The sequence below is a fragment of the Cricetulus griseus genome (assembly GCF_003668045.3).
Source record: "Cricetulus griseus strain 17A/GY chromosome 1 unlocalized genomic scaffold, alternate assembly CriGri-PICRH-1.0 chr1_0, whole genome shotgun sequence".
NCBI classification, from domain to species: Eukaryota; Metazoa; Chordata; class Mammalia; order Rodentia; family Cricetidae; genus Cricetulus; species Cricetulus griseus.
In genome coordinates this window covers 178,687,937-178,704,735 of record NW_023276806.1, presented here as the reverse complement: position 1 = coordinate 178,704,735, position 16,799 = coordinate 178,687,937, and the positions used below count along the sequence as shown (strand labels likewise).

The 16,799-nt window shown below is 43.6% G+C and overlaps 1 protein-coding gene across 7 annotated transcripts in view; it reads left to right on the top strand.

Annotated features, from left to right (window-relative positions):
* The first annotated feature begins 15,638 nt into the window (after positions 1 to 15,638).
* Positions 15,639 to 16,799, top strand: part of LOC100756022 (A-kinase anchor protein 9) — a 56,831-nt gene continuing 55,670 nt past the window's right edge. For all 7 annotated transcript variants that reach the window (XR_004771799.1, XR_004771798.1, XR_004771800.1 and 4 more), the window contains exon 1: positions 15,639 to 16,121. Coding sequence is in view for 2 of the 7 variants with exons in the window: in XM_035451012.1 (XP_035306903.1) it covers positions 16,048 to 16,121 (74 nt within the window). In the remaining 5 variants the exon portion in view is untranslated. The remainder of the gene's footprint in view (positions 16,122 to 16,799) is intronic.

Below are 16,799 nucleotides of genomic sequence, written 5' to 3'. Positions count from 1 at the left end.
GTTTTGGGTCTCTTGGTCTTTTTCTATAAGCTGTTCTTTTAAATCTGCTACTAATTTGTCAGCAGATTCTAACTGGTTCTGCAATACAGCAGATTTCTTTTCTTCTTCTGTTTTTCGTTCTTGCAATTCGTCAATGATGGCCTGCTTTTCTAGTAAGGTGTTATTGGCATGGTCTAATTTTTTATCTTGTTCCTTCAGAAGAAAAAAAAAAGGAAAGTATAACAATTTCTGGTAACTCTGTTGCTCAACTTTATTAACAAAAGACAGATGAAAGTCACATTTTTACATTATTCTATAAAAACTATTGTGCCCACCCCTCAATTGTCCGCATGATAAGACTTGGGTACCTGGACACTTAGAGCAAAAAAGAGATGTAGAGCTGCTCAGACATTCTTAGGAATAAATACTGAATTACATTTGCTGTGGTAAAAATGTTTAATTAAGGTAAGTAGGGACAATCTGGGAGAACAGGAAAGAATATGATAATATATTATATGAAAAAATTTAAATTAATAAAACATGTAATAAATTTTTAAATTAAACTATACACCCCGATTTGCTTAGCATGTATGAGGTCCTGGGTTCTACTCCCAGAACTTCCAAAAAGAATGAAGAAAAGAAAGATGGAAAAGAAAAGACTGCCAGGATGATGAGATGGCTCTAATGATCTGAGTTCACTCTCCAGACAAATAAATTACTATAATAATTAAATAAAAACACCAAATTTTGCTAACCAATTAATCTTCTCTTTTAAAATTTACTGATTGATATCCCAATTATTCAATCTTTTGATAGCTAATTATAATATTAATCACTCTCAGATTACTCCCAGAAAAGAGTTTAAAAGTAAGTTCAGGTTATTCCCATGAACTCTTGTGATCTGAAGATGTTCCAGTTATAGAAGACATTTCCATGAGTCTGTCTTCATTTCACTGTCTGACACATAAGGGACATCTAGGACAACTGTAGTACATACAGCATATGGAGCTGGAACTACAATTTCAGTTCAAACAGAGACTTGAGAACAGAAAAGAAACTTATGTGCAGCCCATTTGTAGTCAATTATGTCGCTGAAGGTAACAGCTGGGCAGAGACAAATACATCAAGCATAGGCAATTCACAATCCCATCAAAGCACCAAGTGGAGCAGAGGCCTAGGCAGAGTTTTGGATCTGTTATTTAGTTTTCTCTTTGGGCTTCTCACCCAAATACTAAACATGAAATAAAATATACAGAACTGGTCATGGGCAGGTGAATTATATTACAAAGGTCCTTGGCAAACAGAGCTCAATGGGATTCTGAAGGAATGCATAACACATTGAAAGAAAAAAAGTGTCAAAGCTCAGACAGAAGAAAGCCCACTGAAGGAAGCGCTGAGAGTACCCATCTCTAAGCACAGTTCATGGAAAAACACCAATGTGCCTTCAGCCTTTGACAATTATGGTCCCTCTAGAAACATCATACCCTGAGGCAGGCATGCATATACATAGTCATAGCACTTAAGAAGCATCAGGATCTTCCAACCATACTCAATATAAATACCCAATTTAAGAAAAAAAAAAAACAATGTTGGAAATTGTGGTAAACAGGACTGAAGAACGGCAGCTCATAGATATAAACTGCACTACAATAATATGCATAAATCAGGTCTTCTCAGCCTAATGGCACAATGTCTGAAGGCTGACACCTTCCATCTGCTCACTAAGGAACATCCAAACTAGTATTTTTCTTTTTAGTTCACTTGTCCCTAGAAAGAAAATGAAAAGCAAAGGACCCAATATACACAGTTGCCCATGATTGTTAATGGTTGCAAACTAATAATATGATATTTCAACGTTTAAACACCCTCGAACTTGGAACAACCTGATTCACCTCTGCTCTAGCTCTGGACACACATTATACCTAACATGAATGTTCTGAGCCTACAACTCAAAATCAGATTGTGCTTTTGATTTGCTATGGCTTATAGGGCATTTTTTACATATGAAAAGGCAGTGTGGTGCAAGAGCTCTGCCCTGCCCCATGCCATTTGAATCCTAATTCTGGTATAGGAGTAAAGCAGCCAGCAGCAAATCACTTTTGAGTTTTCATTTCTCATTTGAAAATCAAGGATGAGTTGTTCTTAGAATTTAAGATTATATGTGATATATTTAAGATTATATGTGATATATAATGTCATCCCCTGCCTCAAAGAACCTTAATACATAAATGTTTCCAAGAAGTGGACCATAATTCACATAAACAATCAACTGCATTTATTTTTTGTAATAGGTCTACAGAATTTTACCTTGTGGCAAAAGCATTTTCACAATTCACTATCAGAGCCACAATAGATGTGAGTACTTCAGATGGGACAAGATAGTTATTGAGTTGTAAATTTAGGTTCTATTGAGACTTCAGGTAACATATGTATACCACTCTAAGGAACACAATAGTGGGCAGTACTCTCTTATCAACTACATTGGTGTGACATATACAGTTAGTATGAGATTCTCAATTGCTTTTTAAATAAATTAGTTTCTATATTCAAAGACTGGCTTAATTATAAAAGTTTCTATTTCACATGCATAAGACACATGAATAAGAAAATTACAAAGCTGTGACAAGCCAGCTGACATCTAATTTACCATTTCATATACTTTAAGTTTCTCTTCTAAAGAGGTGACTTAATTTTTCAATTCCTCCTCCTTTTTCTGATAATCCTTTAACAGATGGTATTGCTGTTCCAGCAGCAACTGTTGAGCATGGACTTGCTGCTTCAGGAGAACCAGCTCTGCAGCAGCGCTGCTGTGGGGGCTGCGCTGCAGTGTCTCACTGGCCTGAAAGTTGAAAATGGAAAGAACCTTCAACATACTGAACGCTGAAGTGACTGTTTCTGAACAGACTTCTGGAGTCTTACTCTGCTGACACTAGCTCTCTGTGATACCTCTTTACTTCAGGGGTTTGAGATCTTCTGGTGCTATGACTGGAATAACTGAGCCATGAAATTATCATTCAAATGATAGTTCAGAGAAAGCAGGTGTAGTGAGGGAAATAGGACCGAGGCCACAAAGCCAAGGGAAGTGGGACAGGAACATACTGCTGCATCCTGGTGACTTTGCAGACTCTAGTTCCAATCTCTTTCAAAATCTTCATTATATTTCTGCCCCTAAAATCTGCAGGATGCCTGTTTCTTACATTGAAATCTCTGGCTTAAGATATTTCCAGTTGTTTTGTGATACTTGCTATCAAACTCTGATCAATGCAATCAGATACCATGTCAGTCAGGGTTCATATTGCTGAATGATAAAACACCATGGCCAAAGAAAGTTGGGGAGGGGAGGGTTGATTGGTTGATTTGCCTTATGCTTCTACTTCATTGTTTCCAGTCATGGTGGTATACACTTTTTTGGGGGGGGGTTTCAAGACAGGGTTTCTCTGTGTAGCTTTGGAGCCTATCCCGGCATTTGCACTGTAGACCAGGCTGGCCTCGAACTCACAGAGATCTACCTGCCTCTGCCTCCCGAGTGCTGGGATTAAAGGAGTGTGCCACCAATGCTGGGCAGTATACACCTTTAATCCCAGTGCTTGGAAGGCAGGGGCAGGTGGATCTCTGTGAGGACATGTAGGACTGCATAGAGATTCTTGTCTCAAAAAAAAAAGCAAAACAAAAGATTAACAACTGCTATTGCATTCAAAATGATAAATACAGTAAAGAATCCAAATATCAATATACTATAATGTTAAAAAAAATCCATCTTCATCTAGTAGCTGATGGAAGCAGAAACAGGCACCCACAGCTAAGCACTGAACCATACTACTGGAATCCATTTGTGGAAAGGGAGGAGGGATGAGCAAAGGAGCCAAGACCGGTCTGGAGAAAACCGCAGAAACAGTGGACCTGACCTACTGATACCAGGGAGACTGTAATCATAAAGCTGGGGAAACAGCATTGGACCAAACCAAGCCCTCTGAATATGAGTGTCAGCTAGGAGGCCAAGGAAGTCTATGGAACCTCTAACAGTGGAGCCAGTGTCTATTCGTAGAGCACAAATGGACTGTGGGAGCCCATTCCCTATGGAGGGATACTATTGCTGCCCAGATACAGCAAGGAGGGCCTAGGCCCTCCCCCAAATGATATGATAGACTTTGAAGGTATCTTGTGTAGGGCCTCACTATCCCTGGGGAGGAGTTGTGGGGTGGGTTGTGGGGGTTGAGGGGAACGTGGGAGGATGGGAGGGCAAGGGAATAGGGGCATGGATATGTAAAAATGAGTAGTAATTAAAGAAAACAATAAATCCATCTTGAAACCAAATCCCATGCCAGTGTTGCCATAGTACTAGTAGTACTTGCAAGTTGCCATAGTACTTGCAATTTGAAAATTGCAAGGCATACAAAGAATGGGAGAGTGTGGCCTGTTCACAAGAATAATAATGGTCAATAGAGAGAAACTGCTCTTGATTGTAGGGGATGCTGTAGCCACGCCTGCTTAAGGGCTGGCTACAGGTATGTCTGACCATGCCTGCCAAGGTGTGGTAAGGATGACATAGGGTAGGTTTAAGAGGAAGAGACTTTCACATGGATGCTGGTTTCGCTTTCATCTTTGGCTTGCTGTACTTACTGCTGCTCCACTGGCTGACTAGGTCGTTCTGTAAGTAAAGCTTTTCCCTATTAAATCCACTTGTATTTAACCTGGCTCTGTATTGGTAATTTTCCATGTTACTTGATTATGGATATACCAGCCACAAACTTAAAAATGGTATGTGCCAAATAAATAAAGGAAATAATTATGAAGTAATTTAACAGCAACAAAAATGCTGAGTAAAATGTCACTTGGGGAATGCCACCACAGTACAGGGAAGAACCAGCAAACTGAAGTTACATCAGTCACATCTATCAGGACAACTATGTAGCTCTGACTATCCTGGAATTCACTTTATAGGCCAGGTTAGACTGTAACCCACTGAGAACTTCCTGCCTCTGCCTTTCTAGTGCTGGGATTAGAGGCCTGCACCATAATGTCCAGTCAGCAAGTGACTTTAAACACTGAACCAACTCAGGAGTCACTCAGCATTTGCTTTTCAAAAGTAAAAATTTTGTACATCATGAATACTATCAAGATATAAAAAAACAAAATAATATGTACAGATTATATATCTAAGAATATAGTGGATTTTTATTATTCAGACTCTTTCCTTCATGAACTCACCTCCTTAATAAAATTTATTTGCTAGCTCCCAAATTAATTTTCATGACATTAACTGGGATATTTGAGGACATGAGCAGAAGTGGGAAAATTTACAGTTACCCAAGGCAGATAATACTAGATGACACATAACAAGGCAACATTTCTGTTCTTTTTCTCACAATGTAAAGTCAGTATCCTTGCAGAGTACATGATGGCACATTTTGGCACTTCTGAATTAGTAATTTCACTGCTTAAAAATGGCCCATAGTAGAAAAGTTGAAGTGCTGCCTCATGTTTCTGAGAGCAGCAAGGTTGTGATGTGCCTTAAGAGGACAGGTGAGTTAGTGAAGTTGGCTCAGGCATGGTCTGTTGGGTGCCTGGACATGTGTATGTTTCTGTTTCAAGTCCTCTTACTCATACATACATGATAGGCAAACCGAAATTCTAATGATTTAACAATATATCCTAAATAAGGAGACTTGAAACATAAATAAACATAAAAAGACTGTATAACAACTGCCATTTTAATTATATATTTTAATGTATTTATTAGTTTGTATTGCATGACTGGCTTGGAGGGGAGGGAGACAGGACATGCACACCATGTCAAATGTGAGGTTAAATTGAAAGTTGGGGCAATAGATTTTCTTGCCCCTTTCCATGGGTTCTGGGAATTGAACACAGGTCACCATTGTAGGGAGACAGCCTTGCCCCACCCAATAGCAACCCAGACAGGTGCCAGGTGGACCCGGGACTCGCCCATAAGGGCGGGGTGAAGGAAAGCCGGGGTGACATAAGGGAAGGTTCTTAAGGGCTGCACGTGGAGACCCTAGCCCCTTCTCTCTGGCAGCGCTGGCTTGGTTCCTGTGAGCTCGCTCTGGCCTGCGTTTTGCTCTGGTGTTTTCCTGAATAAAGAAATCTTACCATCACGGACTATAGGTCATCTCTGAGCACACGCGGTAATCTTAAGAGTTGGCGCCCAGACCCCGAGACCCGGGAGCCCGTGGGGGCTCCGCGTGCGACCGCTACAGCCAGGAAAGGCAGCCTAGCCCAGGAGCGGCAGGGAGCACCCCGCCGAGGCATCTCCACGGTGAGGTACCCATACTGCTTCTCCCTCCCCCGCCCCCTGCGCAGCGGGTATCGATCCTTCCTGCCCGAAACCTGCCTCCCACCGTCCCCACCAGCCAGTGAGGTGAGCCTCCCTCAGCCGCTCTCTCCTCAGAACTCCCGCGCAGCCCCGCTAATTCGAATCTAGCTCTGTCTATATTCCGAAGCCGCTGCGCAAGCACAGCTGAAGCTTCCTGCGGATGCACCGCCACCGCCACCGCCGCGGGCGCGGCCGCTGCTGCTGCTTCATTTCCCGGACCTCTGCCTCCCGCTGCGGTATCTCCACACCCAGGCGAGAGTTCCCACCATCACCAAAGCCCCAACCCCCGCCCGCCGACGACCAGGCCCGGCCTTGCCGGGCTTCCAGGCCATGTGGCGAGCTCTTCCTTGCATTCACTTTAGCTGTGTGTGTGCGTTGGGCCTGAACGCCGGAGCTTCCTGCACACACAGCAGAGGGTTTTCGACTTTAGACCACAGGGAACGCTCCCCCGCCGCTTCACGCTGCTACCATTCCCCTGTTCCGGCCATGCCTGTCTCCATCTAGGTGCTGCCGCCACTTGCTCCCATAGCCCTGCCCGTCATCTGCTGGGCCAGACCCTGGCAGGGTAAGCTTTTCAACTCTAGCTGTGGGCACAGCCACCTGCCTGAGGCAAATACCCACCAGGTACATTCTAAAGATTTCCTTAGTGGCAAAAAAACTGTTTTTTGTGAGTCCGATCCTACTCAAAATAGATGCGGCTGCTCCACCTGCTGGCCAGACGTGGTTACTGCACCAAGAAATGGACTTACTGACAAATATGGCTGCATTTCCTTTGCAGTTAGACATGTATACATATCTTATGCCTATATGCATTCAGTGCTGGAGGAACAGTCTGACTTGCTAAATATTGGCTTATATGTCGTCGTGTTAGCTGTGACTATATTCAGGAACAAAAGGAAGTCTGGTTTCTCCACACACTTGCAGGACATACAAGCCTTACATAGCCAGGTTCTAAATGAATCAAAACTAACCTATACATTGCTTCTTGAGCTGTTAGAAAACAAACTGGATGATAGGCTTCCTTCAATGTTCTATATGATGCAGGAAGATCTGTCTACTAATCAAGCTGAAGTGTAGCACATTTATAACAACATAAAAATAGACAGATGCTCCATCTTAGAGTCTTTATAGGCTGATCCAGCAAAGGACCGTGATGAGATTCAGGAACTTATTCAGACCTCACAGATCAAACAGGCTACAGACCATAAGGGACTGAAATCTAGTCTAGGGATGCTACAAACTAAACAGGCTACAGACCATGGTGCCTTAATGGCTAGGCAAGCAGAAGACCGTGAATCATTGCAGACTGCTTGCATACACTTAGAAACTCAGCTAGGCTCTCTCTCCTATTCCTTTGTTACTAAGGTACAAGATACCCAGAATAGGCTTCAACAATCGGATAATGCCACTAAATCAATGAGTGGGAAATGTGAGAGGGACTATAATGAACTTAGAACTGAATTTCAAAGCTAACAGTAGGAGTTACAGACAAGGGTTACCAAACTGGAAATGTCTATCAAGTCTATTGCTGAGATGAATCACAACCTTGATTCTAAATTTCAGTCTCTGGATGGCTATTTCCATGCCATGCAAATGCTAGCTAGGGATGAACGTATAACCTGTCTAGAAAATCTTACGGGAGAATTGTCGAAGCAAATCATGGATTCTGCATCACGCCTTGAATCTTTCATGATGGATGAAATTAAAGCCTCTCACGAGGAAGTCCTGACCAGGCTGGCAGATCAGTTTGGCAGAGAGAACACAAACTCATTCCAATCTGAGATGCCCACTTTGAAAAGGTATTTCAATCACCCTAAAGCAGTTACACACACACACCTTTAGTCTACCCGGCCACGATGGTGGACAAGCAACCATCTAAAAAACACTCCCAGGGGCAGACAGCATATACATAGCAACCAACCCAATTAAAGGACCTTAGGCATATTAAAAAATCGGTTGTCTCGTATGGTTTTCATCGCCCATACATAAAAAAGCTGTTGCATTCATGGGCCACCTTTAACAGGGTGATGCCCACAGATTGGGTAGGACTGGCATCAGCTGTCCTTGAGAATTCTTGCCAAATTGAATGGAGAGCATTGTTTAGGGAAGAAGGCAGGCTCATAGAACGGCAAGTCACCAGGGACGGAATTGATGCACCCCTCCAAAAAATCCGAGGAGAAGGTATTTATGCTGACCCACAGACTCAGGCTGAATATGATGACCATATGCTGTCCCTATGCAGGACAGCAGCACTAAATGCATGGGACAAGGTTTGTGAATCAAAACAACTAGAAGCTTTTGCGAAAATAGAACAGGGACAAACAGAACCATTTAAGGACTTCTTAGACCTATTGACCAGAGCAGTAGACATACAGCTAGCAGATGCAACTATACGACATCCAATTGTGTATAGCTTAGCTTATGGCAATACAAACCCAATGTGCAAAAGAATACTTTTGTCTCTAAAGATCAGATCAGCTCCACTAGAAGAATGGGTTCTACATACTGCCCATGTTGACTGTAACATACTAGATGCTAGAATCTGGGCAGAAGAAGCTGTCCCAAGAGGCTTCAACAGACAACAGGAGATTAGAAAAGATAGCAACAGAAGGACTTGGGAAGGAAGAGCACCTTACAGGGGCTCATACAGGTACTGAGAGGCCAGTGCTCATCGCCACCATGACCCAGAGCCTCACATAGGAAGAGTCCAGGAGTGCACAGAAGTGTCAGAAGAATAGATGTTTCAGCTGTGGTAAAATGGGACATATAAGGAGAAATTGTAGACAGAAATTCTAATGATTCCCCACGTGACAGGTCATTGCCCTCTGGGTTATTTAGGAGATGTGGTAAGGGCAAACACTGGACTAACGAATGCAGATCGACTAGGGATTTGCAAGGGAACCTATTGACGTCGGGAATCATTTTTTTCCACAGGACCCCACATGATTACCATCGTCCCATTTCAGCAGGAAATAACCTAAACGATGCTACGCCCCTGTTCCCCATTATTATTAGGGTAGTGTAAGCCTAGTTAAGAATGACCTTCTTATTGTTTAGAGTTGGGGTTGGAAGGAGGTGTTCAAGTTAGACACCCTTTCCACATGACTTTAAGACTTAGCTGGAATAGACATAGAATGTACAATAGCAGATTATTGTATCTTCTTATATTTCACCTTTATGATTGCTAATTTAAGACGTTTTACACTATTAAGTTTTAATCCTCTTTTAGAATAAAAGGGGAATTGTAGGGAGACACCCGAGCCCCACCTAATAGCAACCTAGACAGGTGCCAGGTGGACCTGGGACTCGCCCATAAGGGCGGGATGAAGGAAAGCCGGGGTGACATAAGGGAATGTTCTTAAGGACTGCACTTGGAAACCCTGGCCCCTTCTCTCTGGCAGTGCTGGCTTGGTTCCTGTGAGCTCACTCTGGCCTGCGTTTTGCTCTGGTGTTTTCCTGAATAAAGAAATCTTACCATCACGGACTATAGGTCATCTCTGAGCGCACGCGGTAATCTTAAGACACCATGCCTGTGAAGAAAGTGCCTTTACACATTAAGCCTTCTTGCCAGCCTTGTTCCAACCATTTAACAAAATGGGACCAGTGACTCACAGAATCACCCTGACTTCCTTAGGAAAAATGGTTCAGTGTACACTAGTTCATCACTGGAATAACCTGAGGCATGTAAGTAAAGCTGCCTGTGTGTGAAGCACACATGCCTGTTCCATAGGACATACAGTTATATGTTCAGTGGGTCTCCCTCTTCTCTTTCTCCTCCTTCCCCCTCAACACAGCCTGACTCCACAGCCCAGCCACACCTCTACATCCTCAGTCCTCCCATATGACACTTAGCTTTAACTGTCAACTAGACACATCCTAGAATCACCTGGGAAAGAGGCTCAGTGAGGACTCAACCTATATGTGGGTGGCCTGTGGAGAGCCTTTGAGAAATTTTTCTCAATTGGCTGAACTGATGTGGAAAGATGGAGCTCACACTATGTAGCACTATTCCCTGGGATTGGGTCCTTGAACTTTTAAGAGTGGAGAAAGGGAGCTGAATCTTAGGGATGCACACATGTATTCTCTCTGGGTTGCGGGATGCAATAGGATTAGCTACCTTGAGCTTGACTCACCTGCAATGCTGGACTAGAACCTAGAATCTTAAGTCAAATAACTCTTCCCCTAAGTTGCTTTCTTGAGAGTATTTACTACAATAACAGAAATGAAACTAAGACATCCCGCTTCAGTCTCCCATGTGCTGAAGTTTCTGATATGTGGAAACAGGCTGAGCAAGCCATGGGAAGGAAACCAGTGAGCTCCACCCCTCCAGGGCCTCTGCATCAGCTCCTGTCCACTTTGAGTTCCTGTCCTACCTTCTTCAGTGATGAACAACAATGCATAAGCTTAAGTCAAATAAACCCTTGCTTTTTGGGCATGGTATTTTGTCGCCAGCAATAGAAACCCGACTGACAAAATCCCTAACCATTCTAACCTTATTTCTACATACATATGCTGTAGCACAAAATTACAATAATATCTTCCCTTCTAATACTCTCCTGAGCAACATATCCCACTATTTCTCATCCTGGTTATTGAGCCAATCACCCGCCACCAATTTCAATCCACTCTATCTCCACCATTTAGAAAAGTTGCACCACTAAACAAAGGGGAGGGGCTTGGAAAATTAGGATTCATTGGGCACTTTCTATGGGAGTTGACCTGAGTACAATTTCCAAACCCTTAAATTACCCCCACCCTACCCCTTCACTTTGGAATCCATATGAAATTGAATCTCCTTTTTCCAGATGATACAACACTCTTCCTTTTATCTTTGCAAATGTTCTTGTTTCTGCACAGAAGTTGCTTTCTTGCTTTTTAGTTAAACTCTAGATGATTCCCACTCATCCTTCTGATATTACCCTTCCAAACCTACCCAAGTAATACACACAAGGCTGGCTTTGGTATCCTCCGTACTCTTCAGAAGCAGATGCACTGTTGCTGGCATGGGTCTGATAGGAGTACACTGGTTTCTTTATATCTGCCTTCCTCATCTTTGCTTTATGAGTGCTCAATAAATACCTGTTGAATGAAGCCCACAGAGCTCCCTCACAGGTTAATAAATATTTTTAATCTAGCTACTACCATACTGCTGAAATTTGCAAGAAGGGACAAAAGTCATAATTAAAATGCGCAGTGTGCTGATGGCCACTCACATTACACTGAAGTTCCACTCAGAACTATGCTGAAAATCTGGAAGCACTCACCTCAACTAAGACCTTATTAGGATTCTCTGTTTGGCCACTGGCCAGAACTCTCATTTCAGTGGCATCAGGAGTCCATTCAGGGTCTGTACCTTCACAATGATTCTTGAACATCTAATTTGTTCCTTCATTAATATTTGAGCTGTGTTCATCTTGTTTACAGCTTGAAAATTTTTTTGGTCTTCTTAGTAGTCTGCCCATCATGTCGAGCTTTTCTTTGTCAATACAGAACAAGCTATGCAGGTGAGGGGGTTGAAAGCAGCACTGACATCTAAGTTTTTTAGCATTAATAAAGCTCTGGGTCATTTTATTATACTAAGATATCACTAAAAAGGAGTGACAAAACAAAGGATGCTTGTCCTGTCCTAAATAGAGTAATTACTATTGCACTGCAAAGAGACTGGATGTTTCTTAATCAGGACTAAGAAATGAAAATGTCTGAAAGAAGACAATCAGCTCAGAGTCAGAAGTTAGAGAGTGCGACAGGCTTTCTGTGGCTTTCAAATGTCTCAGATCATAATACATACAAGGAGGTCATGTGCATTATCCTTCATGGGTTTTCTGGGATTTTAACTTTACACTAAAGATAATTAGCCTGCACCAAAAGATTTAACTCTAAGTGTGGTTTGTAGCCTTATGTATAAAGGAAATAATGGAAACCAATCTAAATTATAGACTGATGCTTTCTAGCCCTCAATCATTTGCATATCACCACCAGAATCCCATAGCCTAGTGGCACCTATTCATACAATTTACTCACCATCCACATCAGTGTACCTTTCTTATTTGTTTATAAAAGAGATGTTGAATCCTGGGCACCTCTTCCACCTGTGGTTTCTTTTTAAAAAGTTAGTCAACAAAAATCAAAACAAGGACAAGCTATCACTAAATTGTTAATCACCAATGAAAGTTATGAAATAAATGGATGAGGATTAAAACATTTGAGGATAAAAGAGTAGCAAACACTTTCAGCTGCCATGGCAAAGAATATTGTAAAATGTCTGAGTCTTCTTTAAAATCATACAATGTGTTTACCATTGGACCAGGACACATAAAATACCATCATCTAGTCAGAACTATCATCCCATATATGTCTCAATGATGGGTGAACTATTGGGAACCCTTATTAAAAATATTAATGCAAACCACTAATGACAAAACTTATGACAGAGTAGTGGCTATAAAACATTATTATTGTATAATTATTATGAAAAGAAAATCATCACACCTCTTCTTGGTACAGACATAGCAGGCTTCAGTCAGGCTTCAACCATCAATAATTATAACTAGCTTGGATTTTTTCTTTTTTATTTGAATTAGAAACAAGATTTTTTTACATGTCAATCCCAGTTCCCTCTCCATCTGCTCCTTCCCTACCATCTCCCCCCCCCCAACCAAAACCATACCCTACATATCCTTTCTGCTCCCCAGGGAGGGAGAGGCCTTCCATAGGGGTGATCAGAGTCTACTAGCTTGGATTTTTTAGCAATGCCATACTTAAAGCCATAATTAACTCTTGAAAAAAAAGGTATAACAACTTTGGTGTGTTTCCCAAATTGAACTATGGGTGTTTTCCCATATATGAAATTTCTCTGAGTATGCTCATGAGTAGCGTGTGTGTGTGTGTGTGTGTGTGTGTGTGTGTGTGTGTGTGTGTGTGTGTGTTTGCAGGTGTGCTTGCCTGAGTGTGTGCATGGGAGGCCAGAGGTTGACTGCAGGTACCATCCTGTATCACTCACCACTGAAGTAGTAATTCATAGTCTTGGCTAGGTAGGGTGGCCTGCAATTCCAGGCATCTTCCTGTCTCCATCTATGTCTCCCTTTGATGAGCTTACAGATTCACATCACAGGCCTGGCTTCTTATATGGATGTTGGGAACCTGAACTTTGCTTGCCCAAGGAAGCACTTTGCATACTGAGCCATCTCAATAGCCTGAATTTTCCTTTTCATATAATTAATTTTCTATGACGCAAATACTCACCACCACTACTTAACTTTGAGCTCTTTAATTACACCGAAGAAAACCAAAATGAAGACCTAGAGCCTTCAAAAAAAAATCTTTCTTGGTAAATTGTTTGGTAAGTTGTTCCACTGACAATTTTCATGTATACATAGAACACAAAAATGATCATTTTAGAAACAGCTCTTGATGGATACATTATAGTATATGTTATGAAATGTTTTACACCAACTTAAATCCAGTACAAGAGAATCATCCTATTCTGTAGCCAGCTTGGATTACACATTGAGCTTAAGGCTACCCTGGACCATGGTCTAAGACTGCTAAAAAAGAAAGTATGGGAGGCAGGAGTAACGGCAGGAAAAATACTGTCTAATCAAAGTCTCCATGTTTGGAAAGGATGCATACTCCATCTTCAATTCCTTCAATACATGGAAGGTGCTCAGTCCCTCAGGTTGCACAATGGTAAGCAGGCTTCTAAAGATACTGATTCCCCTGTTCCTCCAGTTATATATAGAATGCTACACAGACACATTCAATTCTAGACCTTACATAGAGGGCACTTATCGAAAGTCAGCTAACCATATTCTAGAAATACAAAGTTAGCTACTGCACACATTCTGTAACAACCTAATCCTGAGCACCAACCACCATATCTCTGCAGTAGTATCACCCTTCATTCATTACTGACCTACTTTCCTCTGTTAATGTGAGAGAAGCAAAAAGGAACATAGGTGTCTTAGTTAGGGTGACTATTTGTAGGATGAAACCCCCAGACCAACTCAACTTGGAAAGGCTTTATTTTGAGGGTTCTATTCCCATACCACAATTCATCATCAAAGGAAGTCAGGACAAACTCAAGAAGGGCAGGAACCTGAAGGGAGAAGCTGGTGCAGGGGCCTTGGCTATGCTTATTGGTTTGCTCCACATGGCTTGCTCAACCTGCTTTCTTAGACAACCCAGGACCACCAGTCCAGAGTGGCACTACCCACAATGGGCTGGGTTCACCCCCATCAATCACTAAGAAAACGCCCTATGGGCTTGACTATAGCCAGAACTTGAGACATTTTCTCAGTTGAGACTCCCCCCTCTTGGATGACTGTAGCTTGTGTCAAGTTGACGCAAAGCCAGGCAGTGCAATTGGAATAACAGTTTCAAACATAACTTAATTGTCACCACCTATGACAACATAATATCTCAAAGGTAGCTTCATTTTAGGAAGAAAGGAAGGCAAAAGTAAGCTCAAAGAGGTAATTTCAAAAAGAAACCATGACATTCAATTCATGTGTGAAATTATTCATTCAGCCCACTGAAGGATATCTACATAGAATTCTGGATTGTTTACAGGTCTTGCCGGACACGCATGCCTACACAAAATTGAAGTCACCAAATTCATAACAGCAATTCTGCAGGTGCAGTTTAATTTATAGCACCTTTCGGTGCTCAGAAGTTCCATTTCACACACTGGAAAAGGTCACCTGCCATGGCAAGAACTTCTATAGAAATATACAAGAGAAGAAGAAGGAGAATGAGAAGAAGAAGGAGAAAAAGAAGGAGGAGGACAAGGAGGAGGAGAAGATGAAGGAAGAAGAAGAGGGGGAGGAGGAGGAGGAGGGGGAGGAGGAAGAGGAGGAGGAGGAGCAGAGGAGGAGGAGGAGAAAAGACTCTTCTAAAAATCGCCCCTACAGAAGAGTTCACAGCTGGCACTTGTGGCACACTCAAGTCACGCCTTGGGGAGGCAGCTGTCACAGGCCAATCACACACACCCAAGAGTGCCACCCTGACACCTAAAGGCAGCAGCAGACTGGTGACCAGCGCACGGGTGGCCCCCAGAATAGAGAAGCCCCTAGACACCCACTCAGAAAGCTCAGAGCCTGAAGCACTCACAAAACTCCCTTTAGAAAGTGAAAGGGCGGGGGCTGCAAAGCAATTCCCTGGCCGTTTATGGCGGGGCTAAGAGAGGGTTTTGTGTGGCACCCAGGAGAAAGAAAGGAGCCAGGCTGTGCAGGCATTGGGTCTCCTGCTGCAGCCACAGGGGGCGGCTCTCCCCAGCCCCAGCCCCTGCCCTGCGGCCCCGCCTTTCTCTTCCCTGAGACCCCGCCCCCGGCCCCGCCTCCCGTCGTCCAGGCCGCCGGCTCGCCATACTCAATCTTCCTCCGTCTCTCCTCCTCCTTCATCGCGTCTGCCGGCCAGGCGGGGAAGGGGGCAGAGGAAAGATCTGTTCAGACGCCAGCAGACCGAGCTCCGCGGCCGCCCGGGGCGAGCTCGGCGCTCACCGGCCGCTCCTGCCTTCCCCACGGGCCCCGCCATCGCCGCCGCCATCTTCGTCCCCAAGCTCACACTCGGGAGGGCGAGCGATCCGCACAGCTGCGAGCCTGTCTCGGCAGGTGACCCTCCCTCCACCCCGGCTCGCCCGGGTCTGAGGCTCTGGCCTGAGCCCGACACCCACTCCTCCCGGGACTCAGAGCTTCTGGCACAGCACAGTGGATTCCAAGTTCAAAAGCAGCGGCTGAATGGAGACGACAAGCCGCAGTGGGGAGTATGGTGGCGAGGGATGGACCTGCATGTCAAGGGTCTGTCAACCCAGGTGAGGGGGAACCCTGAGGACACCCCACTCTTTCCTTATCCCCACCCCTAGTGCCTATCTCTAGTCCCAGCCCGTCCGGCTCACCCAAGTTCTCCTGCTTGGAGAACAACTGCTGCCCCAGGCTTCTCCCAACTCTTTGTTCCCTGAGGCAAAGCAGAGACACTCCTCCCCCACGGGGGCTTCTCCTTGGGAACCATGCTCCTCCTAAAGGAGCTGGAATTCAGAATATAAGTTGAGAACAAACCCATCTACACTCACTTCCCAGCTTTTAATGGTCTTAAAACAGCTAGGTTTCTTCTCTGACTTTATCTGGAGTTTTGGCACAAGCTGCTTCATATTTGTGACTGTTCCTAGCTCGTGAAAACAGCCTAACCTTTGTCAGTTCTGTTTCTTTACTGAAATGACTACTGTGAAATTTTGGGCCCAGTAAACTTGATAGTATTTCAGCAAAGGCTTGAAAAGAATGAAGTGGTGAGCTGTGAGTGTGATTGAGGTCAGCAACAGATCCAAAGTACAGTGTGAGTGTTGTCCTAAAGGGAGAGCGCTCACAAAGATGGCTAAATAAGAATGGGATGGACGAGAGGGAGCTTAGACATGAAATCACAGAAGTGACAGAGACCAGACTGAATTCTGAAGGCCATTGTCAGAACGGTGCCCTTTTCTCTGAATGAGACCAGA